The following is a 22,212-nucleotide window of genomic DNA, read 5'->3' on the forward strand; positions in this document are numbered from 1 at the left end:
CCCAGCAAAACCAAAACGTGCAGGCGCAGGGCAGGGGCAGGCTCCTCTCCTCCTCCCCGGGGTGCTGAAGAGGGGACGCCACCCGGTAAGGCAGGTATTTTTTTAAAGCATCTTCCTCCCTTAGGAATAAGGTAATGAAGGGTTCTTGATGTGGAGTTAATTCACTTCTAAACAGTTTTTGCAACTTGTTTAGTTTGGGGAGCTGCAATGAGCTCAGGCTGCTGCATGTGCATGCACCTACGTCCTAAAGGGGAGACCAGCTCATTACGTTTGTTTCTGTCTTTGCTTTGCTTTTTACTCTTAAACCGCACTTCTTGCCACTGTGAGGGTTGCATACACCAGCCTGCTTTCTGGAGCTGGTGGGGCTTTTCTCTACTCTCATTTTCCGTACTGCCCTGCTAACAGCTTACACCGCCGAGGAGTGAGCTGAACCCCGGTCAGACCTCATTTGCATGTTCATTATTTTTGTCTTCGGAGGAACAGGCGACCATTTAACTTCAGCTTGTGAGTATATTTAGAGAACCTGAAGGAAGTGCAAAGGAGGTGGTTTTAAGAATATGTTTACTGGAGGAGTAAAGAGCTGGTTTGGCGTGAGCCGCCTGGCTGGGGACCCTGGGTGAGCTCACCGATGCTTTTTTGCTCTCTCCACTTTTTCACCCTGGCGTCATTTGAAGGGTCTTCTCATGGCAGTTTTAGCCCAAACAATGATATCAACAGAGCTTGCAGAAAAGAGGATTTGCCTGGCATTTTATTCCCTTGTGCTGCATGAATGTGGATTTCAGTGATATTGTTGTGTCGCTCCTGCTGTCAGCAGCACGGTGAAAAGAGTAGCTCACTTGTCTGGTATTGCGACTGGGGCACTCGCAGCCCTTTTGCAGCATAATTTTAGCTGTGGCTCTCCATTCAGTCTTCAGTACTGGGTGCTGGACAAGAGCAGTAGGTTTTGAGTCCAAAATACCGAGGATAATAAGGTTTATTCTTTATTTTCTGGTGGTTTTGGTACTTGATAAACACCCGAGCCATGCTGAGTCCCCCATGCGGAGCTTTCAGCTGGATGAAGCAGCGTTAGGCTCAATGAGGCTTCAGCTGTGCATGAGGCAATTGCACAACTGGGATTTAAATATAAAAAAGGGAAAAATAAGCAAAGCTTCTCCAAAAAAACATGCAGTTATTCATACCGCCTTTGCATTGTTAGGGGGCTGTGCGTGCACACACACGCGCACACTTCGAATAGAGTAAGGATTATTCTGAGACCTAACTTGCAAAATAAGTATCAATGGGATGCTGAATTGTGTACACAAGACCAGTAGCTTATCCAAAAAGCAATGCTAGCCTCAGCTATGATTTATTTTAACAGGGAGGTATTTAAACCAGCTCCTTTCTGTTTTCTGCATATGCTTTATCCCTGCTAAAGGGAATACTTTGTCTTGCATGGCTCTTCATTGATTTTAAAATATCGCAATGTATAAAAAGTTGTGAGCTGTTTGCTGTTGTCTTCTCAGCTGGACTGCGGCAGGCTGGGCTGCGGCGGTGTGTGTCGGCACTGGCGGTGTGTGTTGACGCTGGTGGGAGCGGAGAGAGCTGGTTTACAACTTCAAAGCGACGCCCCAGTTTCCCCAGTGCGCACGCCTGCCGTCTGCCCGCCTGTCTTTATGCCCAGGCTCTCTTTAATACCTTCAGGGACGGGCATTTAATGCAGAATGAAAGGGAGAAGGTTGAAAGGGTTGCAGAGGGAAGGTGTGAGCAGGCTGGGGAAGGGGGGACCTGGGGGGCCCCCAGGAGCAGGAAGAGGGTAGGAGGGGAGCAGCGGGGTGGTGGGGAGGAGAGCAGATCTTGTGCAGCCAAACAGGAGAGTGGGAGAGATCCTTTTAGTGCATCTTGTCCATCGAGCAGCATATGGGCTTCTGGGTGGAGCGATGTTTGGATCGGCAAAATTAAGCGTGGTGGGAGAGGAAGGTGCTGTGGTGTGTTATTCAGAGACACAGGGGCCATCCAGGAGCACCAGTATGAGACTCAGGGCTAATACTGTCCTCCTGGAGTGCTGGATGGCAAAGGTCGGACTGGAAGAAGTGAAAAAAAAAAAAACAACCTCTCAAGAACTGCTCAAACATGGCAGTGCTCATGCTTGTTTGGTGAAATCAAAACCTACAAAAGCCTTCCCGTACCACCCCATCGAGTGCAGAAAGGAAGGCAGCAACCGAAAATACATGCAAACAGTCCCTGTAATGTGGGTGTTTCTGATCCCCTCCCTGCAGGTACTGAGGGTGAATGCAGCTTCCTTTTCCTTTCTGTAGTTTGAAGAAAGCAACATTTGTGCACATTTCCTCCATGCAAATGACTGCAGCGACCACGGGCAGGAGGGTCGATGCCGGAGCTGAGCAGAGGGTGCTGCAGGGACCAGCGAGGATGCTTACTTGGGTCTTCAGTAGTGGGGAAAAAACCTCGCAACACCATGTTATCTTCCTTCCCATTTTTCAAATCGATGCTCTCCCTTCCCCCTAAGACGATATTTAATATCCTGCTTACTATTTCCTATCGCTGCTAGGCCAGGCTGCGCGCTGGAGCTCAGCTGCCGCGTCCTAGTGAGCTATTAGTGCATTAGGGTGGGAGTCCGGTGTAGTAATTCAAAGCAAGAGTGAACACAGGCACCCCGTGGGATAACGCTATAATGGCTCCGTGGGCAGGCAGAAGGTGTCAGCGTAATTATTTTGGTTCGGCAGCAGAAGTGGTGGTAATAAAGTGCTCGCTGGGTATTTGCTCTCCCAGAGGATCAAAGGGATTCCTGACAGCTGAGCAGCTGAAACGAAGCGCGCCGTTGCCCGCCTTTAAACGAGCTACCGAAAGGCGATGTACCAAAATAACCAGGTTAGGCATTGACATATTGTCCCTCTGTCCTGTGGGTCAATATCGAGAGTATTGCCCAAAATGGTAACTTTTTTGCCGCCAACTTTCAATAGCTGCGCTCCCACTCTGCTGCTTCAAGCAGACTGCCAGTGGTTTCTCAGTGCTGTAGTCACCTCGTGCTTCAATCCTGCCAAAGAAATGGGTGCTTATTTAATGAAAATCACATTTTTGAGCTGTGTGTGAGTGTGTCACATTAAAGCATCCGGAAAGCCGGGTCGTGTCTTCTCCCCATCAGCCACACAGCGCAGCCAGTGTGGAAAAGATGGCAATTTTGATTCAAAGCCATCGCCAGTGAAAATGGTTGTTTGTAAATGTGTTGCATCAGATGTGTCAATGGATGTAATTAAGGAATGAAGACTGCTGCACACCCCTAATTAAGGGGATTAAAAACTAAAGCTGCCTGATTTCACTGCTGGGTGGAAAAAACAAACAGACAGACTGGTGGAAACAGCCGGGAGGCCAAGTCTTGGGTAGGGTGGTTCTGCTGCAGCCACATCGGGTACCGAAAGGAGCAGCTCTGGGGAGGGTGACAGGACGGAGCCGCTCTGTAATTTGTGTGTAATTGGCTGCTGAGCGTGGAAGAAGATATTTAATCACTGCTTCGCACTCCCTCCCATTTTCTTTCTGTTCCTGGTGGGGATGGGAGGGTTTCCATCCCCTGCCAGCCCTGCTGGGATGCAGCCTTGGGGGAGTCGCAGTCATAGAATCGTTTAGGTTGGAAAAGACCTTTAAGATCATCAAGTCCAACCGTTACCCTAACCCTGCCATCCCACCACTAAACCATGTCCAGTCATGTCACTCCCTGGTGGGTCAGTGTCCTGGTGTCTCCCCACCATCTCAGTACCCATTACCAGTGCTTGGCCTTTTGGGATAGTGTGTGGGATCTTGTTGTCTAGAAGCAGAAGTGAGATGTGTGTGTGAGGTGCTGGACGCTGGGCAGGACCTTCAGGCATCTACGAGGTGCTTTTGCATGCACGAAACGGGCAGTCCTGTCCCAAACCTGGGACACTGAATATTCTGTAATGGAAATACTAGAAAGCTGCGCTCTCTGTAGGCTTCTCCCTAGCCTTGCCAGGAGAGCTACTTTGTCGTGGGATGGGGACTGCCAACGAGGATGTTGACACTGATCTCCCGTCGCTTATCTGACTCCAGGTGGGTGTTACATGCTGTGCGGGTGCAGGATCCCTGAACACCCTGGGGAACACCCTCCGCGTGGGAGGTGTTCCAATGCCAGCTGTGTGATTTTCCAGGAACCATCTTCTCCTTTGCTCTCCAGCTTGTGAAGCCACCCCAGGGGGAAGGGTGACTTTGGGGTCACTGAGCATCATAAGCAGGAAAGATGGGAAGAAAATCATCCTTGTGAAGGCGGTGTTAAGTGTCCGAGCACACGCCTGGGACGTGCAATGCTCTTCTGTAATACACGATGCTGCATTCGTCGGGGCAATGTCCTTCTGGGGCCCTGGTGACACGTGAGCTTGTCCTAATCAAACTGAGTCAATACCTGGAGGCTTTACAAACAGCAGCTGACTCTTGGGTGCGAGTATATGGGGAAATGTCTGAATGACTGGTTTGCAGGCCTGCCTGTTGATTACCTGTGGTTGAGAATATGGTTGCACCCAGGCTTTAAATGGCGCTGGGTGTTTGCCTGCTATCCTTGGGTCCAGGCAGGAGCCTGGAGGTGCGCAGTGGGATCGTCTCCGTGGGATTCTTCTCTGGGAATGGTGCAGAGTTTGAATTAGCTCATCACCTGCACTATTTAAAAAAAAAAGAAGGTTAAAAAAAAAGGCTTTCTGGAGCGGGTGTGTCCCCACCTCCCTTCTGTGCCTGGTGCCAACAGAAGCTTTGCGGTTCCTGGTCTCAAGGCAAGGTCAGCAGCTGGCTGGGGGTCTGCATCCCAGTTTGCATTCCCCATTGCTACATGCCCTGGAGAGCTGCAGCCAGCTTGGAGAGGGCTCGTGGGGCTTGTGCTTCTGCAGGCTCTTCTGTTTTTGTTGGAGAACTTTAATTAGGTTTTAGTGGTTTCTAAAGCTAAGCTGCATGGTCATGCGAGTTTTCAAATGGTTAAATTTTGGGTTCTTTCTGCGATACTGGGAGTATACAGCTTGAGGTTTGTGGTGGGAATAGATTTCTCCTCCTTCATGAGGCTCTTGCTGTCCTGGTGTTGCTGCATGTGATGCTGAGCCCTGGAAGGAGAAGAGGAGACTTCAGAAAAGGGAAGATGCCGAAGGTTGGCGCCTTCCTGAAACAAAGCCTTCCCCTTGCTCGGGAGCAAGCGCAGGCTGCTGCTGCTGCTGTGAGTATGATACCTGCAGTGGTATGTACCCACCCAGTGAAACTCAGCTTTGCAAACCTCCCTGCTAGCTGACTCATTCTTCCTGGGCTTGTTGAAGCTTTTGCAGCCATCCCAGCCGTGTCTCCCAAGCCAGTGGCTCTGGTGGGGCTGGGTCATTCCAGGCTGGTGGATGCTGAGGAGGTCTCCAGCTTCTCCATCCCCTGCGTTACTCTGCGGGTGTAAGCGACTGGGGCTTGGCCATCCAGTTGAGAAAACCAAGAACTGAGGAATTGAGTAGGATAATCTGCAGCTGGTCAGTACTTTCCAGCACTCCTAGGTTGGGTTCGTTAAACTTTAGAAGTGCAATGTTCAGGGCTTGCCGATAACTATAAAGGTCGTTGTCCCTGTGGAGCCCCCTTCTTTGCTGCTTGTTGCTCGATGGTTACAGTGGGCATGCTACAGCAAGCTGTATAAATAAACTCAGCTTTGTGGCTGATACCAGCTCGTTAAAACAGCAACAAAACTGCATTGCTGCTACCTCTGGGCAGACCCTGGTAGGACTGGTCTTAGATGGTGTGTCTTGGGGGTGGTCCTTGCTTCAGGCTCTTGCTGGGGGGAGAAGTGTCTCCTTTGCATTGAGTGTTTTTGGAGTGTTGGTGTCAGGAGGAGGAGAAGCAATGGCTGATTTACAGGAGAAAAGGTCTTGATACCAGCTTAGGGTAGCTTAGGTGCTAACTTGTTTAAATATCCTTCATACTCAGTGGCAATCTTGAAGCAGTAAGCCCAGCTTAAAGCCTGGGCGGTGGATGCTTTCAGGTAGCTTTTACCTGGGCTTGGCGGAGGGCGAGCCTAGTGTGAGTCAGGCCATGCCAGCTCTTCTTCTAAGTGGTTCCCTTAGATAGTTTAAATGCTGTGCATTTATTGTGCAGCTAATAATGTAAAAATAACTGGTGCGATCGGTTATTTTTAATGAATTTTGGGCGTTGTACCAGGGTGTGGCAGATCTATTTAAGGCGCTCGGATGAATGCAAATTGTATTGCGGCCATAATAACTAGAAATCAAGCGGCTAAGTGCGATGTCCCCGGCGCGTAGCAGAGGAACAGCCCGCACGCGTGAGCCGGGGCCGTGGGCACCCGCTGCAGAGCAGCAGCAGGCGATGAAGAGTGTTAAGAGCTTTTAGCATCAACCATCCTTCTGGCTCTCGGAGCTGCAGCGGTACGTACTTGGCAGGTGCCTGTGTGTGTGCGCACGGGTGGTATTTATCTAGCAGGCAGCTCTTTATCAAAGGAGCGTGCAGGTCCCTCTTGGGTTCTAATTATAGCTTTGGTTTGGAAACAACCAAAGGGAAAGCGACAAAAGCAAAAAGTGCGTTACCCCTGTGCTTGAAAAACCGTAAGGAAGGAAAATGAGCCCTGTTATGTTAAACCTTGAGTGTAAATGAGGCACAGTGTGAGTAAACACATCTGTGATCAGGCAGGGGGAAAAAAAAACACCCTTATGAATAATGCATGGCAAAAATCCTCCTGTTCAGTTGATTGAGATCTATTGCTTGTTTCTGTTTAACTGTTGCTTTAGAAAGCAGCGTGCTGCTGGAGGAAGAAGGCTGTTGTCACGTGCAGTGCTGGTGGTATCGTCTCTGTTTGCTGTCATAGCCACCCTAGGTGTTCCTTCAGTGCAAAGTCAGGAGCAGTGGTGATGGAGCGACCTGCTGGGACGAAGCCCGCGCATCCTTGGCTTTGCTTGCTTGTGACAAAGTGCCGCTTACTCGCGGCGCTTTTGCGAGCGTGCGGGCTGTACCGTTCTCACTGCCCTTATTTGCACGGATTTTTGGTGCCTGCCTCGTTTCGTGTGTGCTGGGCTGCCCGTGCTCCCCGCCCCTGCGGAAGGCTGGTGGATGGAGCAGCCCCCGGGGATGCTATCTACAAAGCGCAGGTGCTGGAGCTGCCTGCCGGGTGGGGACGGGTGCAGGGGGTCCCTCCCTTCCTCTGTGAGGTTGGGCAGATACCAGCTCCTTCTGCAAAGAAGGGTTTCGCTGCGACTGCCGCCTGCGAGGCTGAGCTCACCCTTCCCTCCGCAGGGGGTTTGGTGTGGTTGGGTGGTTTGGAGACTTATTTCTGTGGAGGGAAAGCTTTGGTAGGCACCGTGCATTTGAGGCAAAATGTTGTTGTTTCTGCTCTGACCTCCCTTGAAGCAGGGAAAGGGAGCCCCGAGAGTTGCTTCTGCTGCTCGCTATGGGATAGGAAGCAATACTTGTGTTAAACTGATGGTTTTCTTAGTCTTTTTAGCAAACCGCTGATCTGCTTCTGCGTTGCAGCAGGAGAAGGGATCGCCTATGAGCAGCTGTATTTTGCTGGCAGCCTGGTGCATGCGCCTTCTCTCTCTCCAGGGTCCCACTGCTCCAAGTTCAAGTGAGTTTTCTTAACACGTCCCACATGGGCAGCCTTTCCAAACCCATTGCTGTAGACAAGGCTTCAGTGACAAGTACATGTTTTCAGTTAAATTTCAGTGTTTTACTGATGAGCAAAGCCCATGAATTCCTGTGTAAGGAGTTCTGTAGCGTCCAGGAGGATTTCTGAGGATACATGGGAGGAGCTCCCGGCTCCCTTTGGTTGTAATGCACTTACTGCTCCATTTAGTCAGGTCATTTTATGAGCCCAGTCTTCAATTTGACATAAATGATTTGCTTTCAGCAGATGGTGAGCTACTATTTTTTGCCCTCATTTAAATAGGAAAGCTGTACGATACCAGAAGATGAAAGAGGGGCATGGTGCTGCCGACATACAGTAGATTACGAGGGCTGGTCTAGTGAGAATTAAATCCGGGCGGTTGTAATGTGCCATCTGTGTTGTGTTGGGTGGTTTATTTTTCTCTCGTTCGATGAGGCTTCTGAAGTCTCCTGTTACCCTCCGGGTGAGGCAGCGTTCCCGGCTGAGCAACAGCATCCCTTTTGTTCAGGACCCAAAGTATCGGCACAAAAAGACGATGCATGTTAGTGCTAACAGTGGTTACGAAATTATGCCTCTAATAAAATACATTAAATGAATTTGGAAAGGTTCTGCTGCTTTGTAGTATTTTAAAGGTGCTTGAATTTCTTATTGAGAGGCTTTTTAAATTGCATTTGAATTTCTTACTTTGTTTAAAACCCCACAAAATGAGTTCTCTGCTATGTTTTTCTGCCTGTAGTAAGTCACGTGCAGGATATGTTACTCGAACCCGCGCGTGGGGCAAGTCCCGCTTGTGGTGGTTGCAGTTCCCTCCTCTCCCGCCTGCAGATGCAGCTTTGTCGCACACACACCAGGTCTTAAAAAACCTGAATTTTCAGCCTGTGCTGAATTTCAGAGCAACGTTCTGTGTAGTTTCCCTGGTGAATTGTGTGCTTTTCACACACATTATGAAATGGGAAGGAACGCATTTTAAAAAAAAAAAAACCTATGCTGTTGCCGAAACTATTTGATTTTTGCCCATTTTTAGCAGAAATTTCGCTCTTATCGTTGTCTCCAGCTCTTGCTGGAGTGGTAGCGTTTGGCAAAGCCACACATTTTTGGGTAGGAAGGTTGAGACCGTTTGTTCCAGCAGCGTGATTACCATTATCTGGCGTTGGGCATCGCTGCGAAACTTTGTGTTTCTGAGAAATGAACCTTCCCGGTGGACAGTCCTTCTTTGCTCTCTGAAAGACTAAGCCACTGGGAATTAAGTTATTTTTTAAGTTAATTAAGTTATGGCCTGAACCATAAATTGGTTTTCCAGGCTTGGAAGCAGGGATAAGTTAGATTTTATTATTACTATGCTTATTTAATGTGCCTAGATAAGAGAGACTGGAGCATGCTGACAGGTAGGAGACAGTGATAGACGTGTATCTAAATCTTCGTGTTTCTTTGAGCCTCTGTAACTTGTCACAAAACAACACAAACGAGCAGCATCGTTATTTCCAGGGAACTAACGCGCCATCACTTAATGACAACCTTTCGGGAGCACAGTGAGTGAGTAATTCGGCATCTTCCAGGCTTGAAGGTTTTCTCGACAGGGAGCCGTTGGGATCTGTTGAGCTACTTTAAAATCTGTATTTTAGCTAAGTTGTTGTGCATGTGTGCAGGCTGGAAAAGGGGAATGGCTTGACTTGGAGCTTGGTTGCCTTTTGACATCTGCAAGAGCAGAGCTCCTGGAATGGTGTGGGATTGAAACGGAGTTTTGCTATCCTCTGCTCGCCAGATATTAACTGGTGTTGGCTCAAACCATGGCTGCTAGGAACAGGAGGAGCAATGAACCATTATGCTCCCTTTAAGCTTCAGGTCTCTTTTGTTTAAAGGATTTTGATGCAGAAAAGCAGGGGGAGTGTATAGGTGACAACGAGCCTGCAGAGATGCTGCATGCTCCCTGCAGCCATGTCCTTGGATAGAAACAGGGTGAGCCCTGAGATGGGGAGGAGGGCTTGGGATACTTGGGTGGCTGGAGGGGACCGCAGGTTCATAAGGTGTCTGTGTAGCAGTTTGCTTTGACATTTGGTGTTCGGACATGCTGGTACTTTTCCAGAAGAGGTGGTGCGGGGCTCCCTCTTCATCACTGAAGCAGTGACGTTCCTGGTAGTGCTGTGGGGCACCAGGAGGTCCAGGTCCTCTTCTGGGGGCTGATGGGGCGCAGGTGAAGGGGGATGCTGTCGGTGGGGAGGTTGGCCTGCAGTGTGGATCTCCTCACGGGGGAGAAGGCAAATAGGCTGCTCTGGGTATGTTTGATTACCTTTTCTTCAGATGGCTTTCTGTTGCTAAAATCTTCTTGTCTGGAGTAGGATGTTCTTAAACTTAAAATTGCTTAAACATAAATACATACTTAAACCCTTTCCTGATGAGATTTTTACTCTGAAATCTCTATGTGGGATCATATCTAAGTTTTGCTGTGATTTGCTTATTTCCGTAGCGTTAAACGCCTTCTCTGCACTAGACTTGTGAAGAGACTGCCTTTTACAGGCTGTCTGGCACCAAACCCTCGTCCTCTACTAAAAAAATCCCCAAATCCAGCATTTACAAATGTGGCAGCTCAGAGCAGGAGGTGAGCAGTGTTGCTTGGGTGCTCCTGCAAGAGCAGAGCATCCTCCTCCAGCGTCCAGGGAGCTCCCAAGGCACCTGCAGGCTCTGCAGAATTGCCTTGTGGAATAGCGATGGCAGAAAATTTAATTTAAAAAAAAAAAAAAACCAACAACCAAAAAAACCCGCTTGTGGTTTGGCTGGCAGCAGTGCTTTCTCCCAGTAACAACTTGAAGGGCAACGGAGTGGGAACCTTGCTCTTCGTGTTGGCCTTGCTGTGGGCTGGGTTGGAAACAAAATGCTACATAGCAAATATCTTCATGTCGCAGCAAAGATGTTTGTTGTTTTTTTTAAGTAATATGGCCTCTCCATTATGTTGCTTGCTTACAGATCTCTCTGCTTTTGGCTGAGAGCTTAGGGGAAACTACTTCTGAACATAAAACTTCAAAGGGAGGGAACCAGCCATAAGCCCATGCAACGGCTGAGCATGCTTGGGTCTTGCAGCAAGATGTTTGCCTGCACCCAGTGAGTTACTGGTGCTGGCTGCTGCTTTTAAAAGTTTCTTGGGAAAGGCTGGGAAGGGAAGGGCTTGTACGTGCCCATCTCTGCATCCCCAGCCCTTACGAGGGGATCTGGCTGAGCTGTGTGATGGTTCCCCGGGGATGGAGGAAAGACGTGGAGACATTTGCTCATCGCCAGCGAGATCCACCTTCCCGCGCCAGGAAAGGCCCAGGACTGCGGCTTTGAAATCCAAACTAGTAAACATGTCTTGTTCCAGAAATGTTGGTATTTAAAGAGAGAAAACCACTTCCAGAGGAAATGTTTGTTTGTGGACTGTCCCTCTTGTTTACTGTGGCTGATAAGAGCAGCTCTTCAGCTGTGCCCTCTCTGCAGTCATCACTTCAAGAGCCTCAATTCTTTTTATTTTTTAAGAGCAACATGCTTCCAATGTGCGTTTAGATAATGATTCTTACAAATGCATTTATTCAAAACAAACACAGTAGGAAGCAGCTACAAAGTGGAGTGCTTTGGCAGCTGGTGCAAAAGGGAGCTTGCTATTTTTGCGCATTCGTGGTGGGACAGTCTTGCAACGCATCCATCCTGCTCTGTGCATGCCGGAGCATCAGGAGCTTTGCCCTGGGAGTTGGCCGTGGTGAGTCTGTGCTTTATCATGGGCTCAGGGTGATGTACGTTTGGCTGAATGTAGCTTGTTGCCCCCTGCACCACCTTGTAGCATCTCTAGGAGTTTTTGGAGAGCTATTCATAGTGTAAATGGGCTGCGTGGTGGCTGGGATGACTCTGCAGATGGGGCCCTGTGTTGCTAACGGGTCCAGCAACATCCATGCACCCTAATGAGGGATCACAGGAGGAACAGAAACAGCAGTAAGAGCTGCAGGAGCAAGTCACTGCGTGCTGCATCTGCAAACCGATGGCAGCCCTGTGCCCTCCTGCATGAGTGCACAGCCCCTTCAAAACCTCTCCTGAACTGAACTGCAGATGTTTCTGGTTTAGGCGAGAAGGAAATTTAGCATCGCAGATTTTTTTTGCTTCTCCCCCGAAGCGAGCAGCAGGCGCGAAGCTACCCCCTCCTTGAGGGGGGTGGTGGGAGCCAGCGGGATGCTGCTTGAATCCGCCGTAGCCTTTCATCTAACTTGGATTTTACAGCTTTCTCGCAGAGTCTGTTCTGTGATCATCTTGCAAAAACAAACTCCTGCAAGACTTCTGGGGAAACAAGGTGACATAATGCCCAACTCAACAGAGTTTTGGAGAATTACCCTTGCGTGCTCTTGCTGCCTTGGTTGGGCTACGCTAAGCCGTCCTGTCTTCTCCTGTGCAAAGCACCGGAAGAAGAGAAATGATGCAGCGTGGTTTTCTGTACATCTGCATCTCATCTAGCTCAGAGCCTTGATACATCTGTGTTTTGGCATCGTCTTTGCCTTGCGATGTCCCTGGTGTGTCGGGTGCCCACGGATGCCTGTGCAGGTCTGTTGGGATGCGCGTTTTCTCAGTGCAGATAGAAAGCTGCTGTTCCAGTGGCCTCCACCTCTCTGTTGGGTTTGGAGAAACTCAGAGCAGCTCACCTAGGGGAGATGGTGTGTAGGACATAAGGCTTTAAACCCGGCTTCTGCAGGAGACCAGGCTAAAATGGGCCCTGCAGCTCATCCCAAAGCTGGCTGGTGGGGCTAAGTCCAAGTGAAGAGGTTTCAAAGAGTTCAGAGAGCCTGTCCCAAATCTGACACAGCTCTGAATCACTCTGATGGGAGTGCAGACCCTGTGGGATCACCATCCCTGCTTTTATAAAAGACCTCCTTGAGAAAAAAAAAAAAAACAAACAAAACTGAAAACAAAACAAACCTTGTAAACCCAGGAAATTTGCATTGCTGGGGGGAAACAAATTCAGTGAAGGTCTCTAATGCTGCTTTGTTTCAACCACAGCTTTAAGAATGATATTAAGCTTTTGCATTAAATGCAGGGGAAGAGTACTTTGGAAAGCTAGAAGAGCTTTTATCTTTCAAGCACTCTGGTTATTTTGGCAATTGGGATGAGTTAAAATTGTTGAATGCACTAATATGTAGGAGGGTGACATCTTGAAATGTTTCTTAATTTTAAGTACGTATTTTGAACAAATGTTTGTATGCCAAGGCTTGGGCTGGTGGGATTGAAAGGCATATTGGATTATAATGCTATTTGCTCTGTGTAAGCAGTGGCAATTTATTGCTGCAGATACATGTGATGCAACGCGCAAAGATTAGTTCTATCCTCTCTAAAGCGTGATTATTTTGGGGCCTCTTTATACCTTAAATAGATATTCTTCTCATGTGATTTCCATCTTTTTGTGTCAACAGCCCAGGCTAAAGTTGAAATAAACATTGCATCAGCTTAATAGCCCAGGCTCTGAAGAAATCCCCGTTATGGGGATTGTTTGGAAGCCTTTTCATTTTACATTTTTCCAATGTGCAATGCAAAGATCTCATGGATGCCGAAGCCTGCTCTGTTTCACTGGACCTTTCTTGTGTAGATCAATGTAGTTGATCAGCACTGATGAGTCCCATCTGGAGCAGAGCATCGGGGATGGTTCATCATGTTTAAGTATCCCCCTTTTTAGTTCATGGTGAGGACCTGTGGCCTCTTTCAGGGGCATTTAGAAGTGAGCAGCTGTTAAAATTTGTCGTGGCCATGCAATTTTTGAGACTCAAGTAGCAGATTTCTTCCAGTTGCAGTTGCGGAGAAGGATGCTGTAACATGGCAGGCCATTGCAGACCATCTGGGGTTTTGGCAAGGTGTGGTAGGAGGTCATGTGCTTCTCTTCATACAGTTGGACTCAATGATCTTAAAGGTCTTTTCCAACCTAAATGTTTCTATGATTCTCATCTGCTCTGCTCCCACAGCCAATGTTGCCAGAGGGGAACAGGGACTTGAATGAAGAGAGGAACTCAGGTCAGCCCTGTGGAGCAAGACCTCCTGCCATCTCCTCCCCTTTCCCTAATCTTATTTCCATATTTTAATCATATGCTCTTGTCAGGCTGCAGACCTAGTGTCAGGGCATTTAGCAATTTGGAGTCAGTGTCATCCAAATGATGGAAGATGCATGGGTAAATGTCGCTAGAGATGTTTCTATCAAAGCAAACCTTAAAAAAAGAATGATTTGTTCTTGATGGCTTTGTAGGCTGGAGTTGGCAGGACAAGGTGTTACGACTGGGGAACGTGGTGTCTGTGTTTGTGGCTTGGTTTGAATAGCTTAATGCGGACTTAAATATTGGAAAGCTCTTGATTGAGACCTTTTGGATCTCTCTTGCAGCATCATCATGACAACAGAGAAGAGTCTAGCAGCGGATGCCGACAATTCAGAGCAGCAGCAAGCCAAGGAGGAGGAAGGAGCTGCTGAAACACAAAAGCAAGAGGCTTCCCTAGAAGAAGGTGCTCAGCAGACATCAGAGGGACAGCCTGCAGCAGGGCAGAAGCAGAAGGCCTCCAACGGCGATACACCCACGCACGAGGAGCAGAGCAAGAAGGAGCGCCGCACCTCCGAGGGCCGGGGTCTCTCCCGCCTCTTCTCATCCTTTCTCAGGAGGCCCAAGTCTCAGGTGTCCGAAGAGGACAAAGACACTGATGCTCCTAAAGAGGCAGGAGGTGACCAGAAAGACCCAGGATTAGGAGCCAGCCCTGATGAAGATATCCTGGTGAAAGCCCCAATTGCAGCTCCTGAGCCTGAGCTCAAAACCGATCCATCACTAGATCTGCATTCCTTAAGCAGTGCAGAAACACAGGTAAGAACACCCTGCTCCACGTGGTGTGCTCCCTTCTGTTCTTGAAAACATGTCTTTTCAGCCAAAACCGTAAGAACTTCCCATCCTAAGCTCGATCAGAAAAACTCAGGAGATGCTAAAAACACTCTTGTCAGCTCCCTATATTGCATTGCTTACTTCCCACTCTTGCATTCCTGTATCAGACTGTCCTGCAAAGTACCTGCTCCTGAAATTGTGCTCACACTTCACAGCATAAATTGAAACACCCTGTGCTGACTCTTCACTCTGCTGAGGCATGGGAATTCACATCAGAACTAGGGTTCAGATTCATAATTCACGAGGGACCGGTTGCTCATTGGGATGTCCTTGGTGTGTGCAGAATAAAGGCAGGTCAGTGGCGTGAGGTCGGGGTTGCAAGAGGACATGGATTTGGGAAAGGGTTTCTTCAAGGAGTGCAAGCGTGGCGTTTCAGGACTTGGGTCATCTGCTCAGTCCAGGCTGATGCTGAGCCTGCCAAATACAAATATTTTCTGCTTATGCATCATGTAGGCAGGGATTTCTGCACAGCACGTGGGCTGAGCCCAGCTCCTAGTAGCTGTCTGATGTCTACTCTTTACAGCCGGGGTCATTTTTCATGCAAAGCGTAGTGTTTTTAAAGCATGGTAGAAACTGCGGCAGACGCACCCACAGGGAGACATTCACAAAGCTGCAGCTGGTTCCTGATTTGGGGGTGTTGGATGCCCTCTCTTACTCCTTGGGTAATTGCAGCTCTGCCGTGATTAGTGTGGCTGCCTGGAGTTAGAGAAAGGTGGTGCCCCTTCTGAGACGGGGATTTCTTACAGCCCAACCGACCTGCTGCCTTAAGTTTTGAATGGGTTCCAGAGAGGTGTTACAAAAACCACCTGTTACAAACCTACAAATCTGCAAACTCTTGACTTTTGGAGCAATACTTTACAAGCTAGAGTTCTGCCAACTGTAGGCAGTAATTGTAAATCCACCTCCTTAAAATGATGAAGTTGTAGAGAGGGTAGTGGTAGTAGGTAACACCTCTTCCTTTCTTTCCCCAAATTTCCAAACCTGTGAAAATCATGGGATGATCTCTGCTCGTGTTTTGTACCTCTGAGGGCTGGGATTAGCAGAATGGGGAGGAGCTGGAAATTTTAATGTAATTTCAGCCCAGAAATTGTGTCTTCAAGAGGAAACGCATGATTTCTTTCTCTATTCAACTTTGATTTGCTGCCTCTGAGCACATGTGAGCGTGCACCCACAGCCTTCCTTCACCATGGGCTGTTCATTTCAGACGAAGCGTTCGTGGTTTTTTCTTTTTTTTTTTTTTAGTTCTTATTTTAGATCAACGTCAGTGGCTTTTTGAACTGTGACACTCGGCAGATATTTCTGCTGTGAAAGCATTTGCGACGTGCTGCCTCTTTGATAAATGCTGACCGACGGGCATTACGAGCTTTGACTGATTCCCTGCTCCTGATTGTCCCGGCCCTGCTGGAACAGAAGTCAGCAGCTTGTGGACATTATTTAGTTTTTAAATACCTCCGTGCAGTTGTGCTTGGATGGGATTTCATGAGATGCAATGGGCTGAAAAGACAGGGTTTTGCCCTTCCTCTGCCGCGGCTGCATGATCCTGCTGCATCGAGCCACTTCCAGCACTTGTCAGAGCCTGCCATGAACTCATTTAACCTGCTGAAATGGCAGCAGAAAAAAAAAGCCCAGCTTCCTTCCTCCTCCTGTCCCCAAACTGCATCTCTTTCTGCTATTATAGTGAATTAAATTGTCTCATGTAGTGCTAGAGTAGGCAAAGGGAGAGCGGTATGAAGGCTGCCTTCCCTTTTTGGTGGCAGAGAGCTGCTCAGTCAGCTTGGACGGCCGTGAACTCTCAGCACTGACCCCCCTTCTAATAGCACTGCTGCCATACCGAGTGCTCCAGCGCACTGGAGCAAAGCCCATCGCCTGGTGCGGCAGCGCGAGCGTGGGGGCACGTGCAGGGAGTGCAGTGGGTGCGCTGGGTGTTTTGCCTAGGACGGGAAAAACTTACTGGTCCAAAAGGTGCCGTTGTTAAGACCATGGAGGTTTGCATAATGTAATCTGCCCTGATTTCTCTAATCAACCCTTTTTTTTTTTTTTTATTACATCCCTTATTAAATGAAGACTTGAGAATGACTTTAAGGGCTTTAAAAATAAGTATCATTCCCTTGCTCATCCAGGGTGCTGCTCCAGGTCCCAGGTTACACATGTAAGCCAGATAACTAATTCTGGAGTGAGATCCCAGCCCTACAGCACACCTATGCACATCCCTTGTTTCACGTGATGGTTTTTTTGCTTGACACATCTAAGTTGCAACTTGAGTGATGTTGGGGTTTCGGGGTTTCAGCCTGCGCAGGAGGAGAGGAGGGACGACCAGGAGCTGGACAGCAAAGACCTCGGGGGCAAGGAAGGAGGGGAAGTGAAGGAGGAGTGTGCCAAGCCAGAGCCAAAACAAGAGACACCGGAGACCAAAGCAGACAAGGATTTGAAAGCTGCCCAGAAAGCATTAAAAAGACACAGAAACATGTACTGCAAAGTTGTCTTGCTGGATGACACCATCTTTGAGTGTGCCGTGGATGTAAGTACTTTTGGGGTTGGTTTGTGCTTCTCTCTTTTCCCTCTCCCTTCTCCTCCCCTTGAAAAATCACCACAAACACTTACTTAATAGGGGCCTAATCTGCTGTCAGTGAATTACATGACAGGCTTTACTGCAGAACAATCCTGCTGTAAGCTATAGCTAGGACAAGGTGTTACGACTGGGGAACGTGGTGTCTGTGTTTGTGGCTTGGTTTGAATAGCTTAATGCGGACTTAAATATTGGAAAGCTCTTGATTGAGACCTTTTGGATCTCTCTTGCAGCATCATCATGACAACAGAGAAGAGTCTAGCAGCGGATGCCGACAATTCAGAGCAGCAGCAAGCCAAGGAGGAGGAAGGAGCTGCTGAAACACAAAAGCAAGAGGCTTCCCTAGAAGAAGGTGCTCAGCAGACATCAGAGGGACAGCCTGCAGCAGGGCAGAAGCAGAAGGCCTCCAACGGCGATACACCCACGCACGAGGAGCAGAGCAAGAAGGAGCGCCGCACCTCCGAGGGCCGGGGTCTCTCCCGCCTCTTCTCATCCTTTCTCAGGAGGCCCAAGTCTCAGGTGTCCGAAGAGGACAAAGACACTGATGCTCCTAAAGAGGCAGGAGGTGACCAGAAAGACCCAGGATTAGGAGCCAGCCCTGATGAAGATATCCTGGTGAAAGCCCCAATTGCAGCTCCTGAGCCTGAGCTCAAAACCGATCCATCACTAGATCTGCATTCCTTAAGCAGTGCAGAAACACAGGTAAGAACACCCTGCTCCACGTGGCGTGCTCCCTTCTGTTCTTGAAAACATGTCTTTTCAGCCAAAACCGTAAGAACTTCCCATCCTAAGCTCGATCAGAAAAACTCAGGAGATGCTAAAAACACTCTTGTCAGCTCCCTATATTGCATTGCTTACTTCCCACTCTTGCATTCCTGTATCAGACTGTCCTGCAAAGTACCTGCTCCTGAAATTGTGCTCACACTTCACAGCATAAATTGAAACACCCTGTGCTGACTCTTCACTCTGCTGAGGCATGGGAAGTCACATCAGAACTAGGGTTCAGATTCATAATTCACGAGGGACCGGTTGCTCATTGGGATGTCCTTGGTGTGTGCAGAATAAAGGCAGGTCAGTGGCGTGAGGTCGGGGTTGCAAGAGGACATGGATTTGGGAAAGGGTTTCTTCAAGGAGTGCAAGCGTGGCGTTTCAGGACTTGGGTCATCTGCTCAGTCCAGGCTGATGCTGAGCCTGCCAAATACAAATATTTTCTGCTTATGCATCATGTAGGCAGGGATTTCTGCACAGCACGTGGGCTGAGCCCAGCTCCTAGTAGCTGTCTGATGTCTACTCTTTACAGCCGGGGTCATTTTTCATGCAAAGCGTAGTGTTTTTAAAGCATGGTAGAAACTGCGGCAGACGCACCCACAGGGAGACATTCACAAAGCTGCAGCTGGTTCCTGATTTGGGGGTGTTGGATGCCCTCTCTTACTCCTTGGGTAATTGCAGCTCTGCCGTGATTAGTGTGGCTGCCTGGAGTTAGAGAAAGGTGGTGCCCCTTCTGAGACGGGGATTTCTTACAGCCCAACCGACCTGCTGCCTTAAGTTTTGAATGGGTTCCAGAGAGGTGTTACAAAAACCACCTGTTACAAACCTACAAATCTGCAAACTCTTGACTTTTGGAGCAATACTTTACAAGCTAGAGTTCTGCCAACTGTAGGCAGTAATTGTAAATCCACCTCCTTAAAATGATGAAGTTGTAGAGAGGGTAGTGGTAGTAGGTAACACCTCTTCCTTTCTTTCCCCAAATTTCCAAACCTGTGAAAATCATGGGATGATCTCTGCTCGTGTTTTGTACCTCTGAGGGCTGGGATTAGCAGAATGGGGAGGAGCTGGAAATTTTAATGTAATTTCAGCCCAGAAATTGTGTCTTCAAGAGGAAACGCATGATTTCTTTCTCTATTCAACTTTGATTTGCTGCCTCTGAGCACATGTGAGCGTGCACCCACAGCCTTCCTTCACCATGGGCTGTTCATTTCAGACGAAGCGTTCGTGGTTTTTTCTTTTTTTTTTTTTTAGTTCTTATTTTAGATCAACGTCAGTGGCTTTTTGAACTGTGACACTCGGCAGATATTTCTGCTGTGAAAGCATTTGCGACGTGCTGCCTCTTTGATAAATGCTGACCGACGGGCATTACGAGCTTTGACTGATTCCCTGCTCCTGATTGTCCCGGCCCTGCTGGAACAGAAGTCAGCAGCTTGTGGACATTATTTAGTTTTTAAATACCTCCGTGCAGTTGTGCTTGGATGGGATTTCATGAGATGCAATGGGCTGAAAAGACAGGGTTTTGCCCTTCCTCTGCCGCGGCTGCATGATCCTGCTGCATCGAGCCACTTCCAGCACTTGTCAGAGCCTGCCATGAACTCATTTAACCTGCTGAAATGGCAGCAGAAAAAAAAAGCCCAGCTTCCTTCCTCCTCCTGTCCCCAAACTGCATCTCTTTCTGCTATTATAGTGAATTAAATTGTCTCATGTAGTGCTAGAGTAGGCAAAGGGAGAGCGGTATGAAGGCTGCCTTCCCTTTTTGGTGGCAGAGAGCTGCTCAGTCAGCTTGGACGGCCGTGAACTCTCAGCACTGACCCCCCTTCTAATAGCACTGCTGCCATACCGAGTGCTCCAGCGCACTGGAGCAAAGCCCATCGCCTGGTGCGGCAGCGCGAGCGTGGGGGCACGTGCAGGGAGTGCAGTGGGTGCGCTGGGTGTTTTGCCTAGGACGGGAAAAACTTACTGGTCCAAAAGGTGCCGTTGTTAAGACCATGGAGGTTTGCATAATGTAATCTGCCCTGATTTCTCTAATCAACCCTTTTTTTTTTTTTTTATTACATCCCTTATTAAATGAAGACTTGAGAATGACTTTAAGGGCTTTAAAAATAAGTATCATTCCCTTGCTCATCCAGGGTGCTGCTCCAGGTCCCAGGTTACACATGTAAGCCAGATAACTAATTCTGGAGTGAGATCCCAGCCCTACAGCACACCTATGCACATCCCTTGTTTCACGTGATGGTTTTTTTGCTTGACACATCTAAGTTGCAACTTGAGTGATGTTGGGGTTTCGGGGTTTCAGCCTGCGCAGGAGGAGAGGAGGGACGACCAGGAGCTGGACAGCAAAGACCTCGGGGGCAAGGAAGGAGGGGAAGTGAAGGAGGAGTGTGCCAAGCCAGAGCCAAAACAAGAGACTCCGGAGACCAAAGCAGACAAGGATTTGAAAGCTGCCCAGAAAGCATTAAAAAGACACAGAAACATGTACTGCAAAGTTGTCTTGCTGGATGACACCATTTTTGAGTGTGCCGTGGATGTAAGTACTTTTGGGGTTGGTTTGTGCTTCTCTCTTTTCCCTCTCCCTTCTCCTCCCCTTGAAAAATCACCACAAACACTTACTTAATAGGGGCCTAATCTGCTGTCAGTGAATTACATGACAGGCTTTACTGCAGAACAATCCTGCTGTAAGCTATAGCACCTTATTTAGTGTGTTGTGAAACTCTCTGGGTGCCTAGAAATCTTTTTTTTTTTTTTTCAATTGTTCTACAATTTCCAGGGTGCCTTGCTTTGTAAAGGCTGGGGGAGGTTTTAAAAAAGAAAAAAGTTATTTTACTTGCTGTTCATCTTCTCTCTCATTTGTATCCCAGACTAGAGTTTAGGTTTTTGTGTTGGATTGGGATTGTCTAAATATCTTCTGCCCCTTCGAATAAAATGGGTTGGCAAGTTGATTTGTATTTTTTCTGTTCACCCAAGGTACGTTTGCCTATCAGGTTGCTGGCTAATATAACTCCTGGAGCTTGGATGTAAAGAAAAACATGCTGTGTTTAGCCTGCAGTTGAATATATTTGCAGTAAACAATTTAAAATTATTATGTTGACTTACAGCACTGCAAACCCCTTCATCTGAGAGCTTTTCTTCTGCTTTATTTTGTGCATTCTCTCACGGGGCTGTCTTGCTGTCAGGGCAATAAAAAGCTTGCAGAAATCCCCATTTCAGTATTGAAGCACTCGTCCGGAATATTAATAATCTGGTACTTACCATTCGAGCATACTTCCATCAGCTTGTTTTTCCACACTCCTGCTGGCTAAATGGGCCAGGAGAGGGTATCTGGGCACAGGGCTCCTTGGGAAAGCAGTTACCTTGGGTGATCCTGGGCAAGTAGGTCAGCGCCGTTTGTGTAACGGCGTCGCTGCTGTTATTGCCTGGCATCACCTCAGAGCATCACCACCCCAATCTCCTTCCCCACCTGCAGCCAGCCTTTTTTCCAGGGATTTTGTGTGCAGCCCCCGAAAAGCAACTGCTCCCCGAAATGCTGGTGGCAGCATCTCCCCCAGCATCAGCTCGCTGTGGCTTTATGCGTGAGTTTGCTGCAGCAATGCCTTCAAACGCCAGCAGGCTGCATGGATGCTGCTGGTGGGAGAGCTGGCCATGGTATGGTTGGTCCTGGCTTGAGCAGGATGTTAGAAGTCTCTTTCTGTAGGTCCAGGCAGTGGTGATGGGCACTGCAGAGAGGATTAGGAGGGGCTGCTCTGTCAGTGAGACCCTCTTGACTTGACCAGTACCCTTGGCTTTAACACCAATATAATCCTACTCAAGCATTTTGAGAATTTATTAAGACTTAATTGGGAAGGAATTGCAAAGGTGTAGGCAAAGACCAGCACAAATGCATTTATCCAAGAAGAATAAGTGCTTTCAGGCATCCTTTCCAATTGACAGCCATGGAAGGTTTTTAATCCCTGTATGTCTTTTAAGTGCCAATTCCTTGAAAAATACCCAGGCTAACACATGCACTATGTTACCTATAGAGTTGCAATGTATGCTCTAAGGACCTCACAGCTTAAGGACTGGAATAAAACAAGGCTATGGTCTCGGATCAGTTGCCATGCAAATATGACTAAAAGGAGAGATGCGGGCACAAGCTATGCATTAGTAAAGCTTATTTTGCGTCACTGGAACTGCACTTTCTTTTTAGCAAAGCCTCCAATAGAATGAGCTGCTTCTGGTTACCATAGTTTTGTGCCTCAGGGATATTTTCCTTCATGCTTTTGGACTAAAAGGGTATCTGTTCCTAGGACCAGTTCACTTCTGCAGGATTTGGGGGGGGGGGGGGGGAAAAAAAAGATAAACAG

At 48.3% G+C, this 22,212-nt stretch overlaps 1 protein-coding gene across 24 annotated transcripts in view; it reads left to right on the forward strand.

The window, feature by feature from the left end:
- Positions 1 to 22,212, forward strand: part of EPB41 (erythrocyte membrane protein band 4.1) — a 92,250-nt gene that overhangs the window by 23,916 nt on the left and 46,122 nt on the right. For 13 of the 24 annotated variants that reach the window (XM_035901241.1, XM_035901243.1, XM_035901244.1 and 10 more), the window contains 2 exons: positions 13,995 to 14,463; positions 16,826 to 17,056. In XM_035901241.1, the coding sequence (XP_035757134.1) occupies positions 14,002 to 14,463; positions 16,826 to 17,056 (693 nt within the window). In that variant the 5' untranslated portion in view covers positions 13,995 to 14,001. Of the gene's footprint in view, positions 1 to 13,994; positions 14,464 to 16,825; positions 17,057 to 17,309; positions 17,807 to 20,168; positions 20,400 to 22,212 lie in introns of those variants that run through there. The other 11 variants (XM_035901242.1, XM_035901247.1, XM_035901249.1 and 8 more) reach the window with 2 other exon arrangements.

Source organism: Egretta garzetta, unplaced genomic scaffold, assembly GCF_000687185.1.
Source record: "Egretta garzetta isolate BGI_Z169 unplaced genomic scaffold, ASM68718v1 scaffold368, whole genome shotgun sequence".
NCBI lineage: Eukaryota > Metazoa > Chordata > Aves > Pelecaniformes > Ardeidae > Egretta > Egretta garzetta.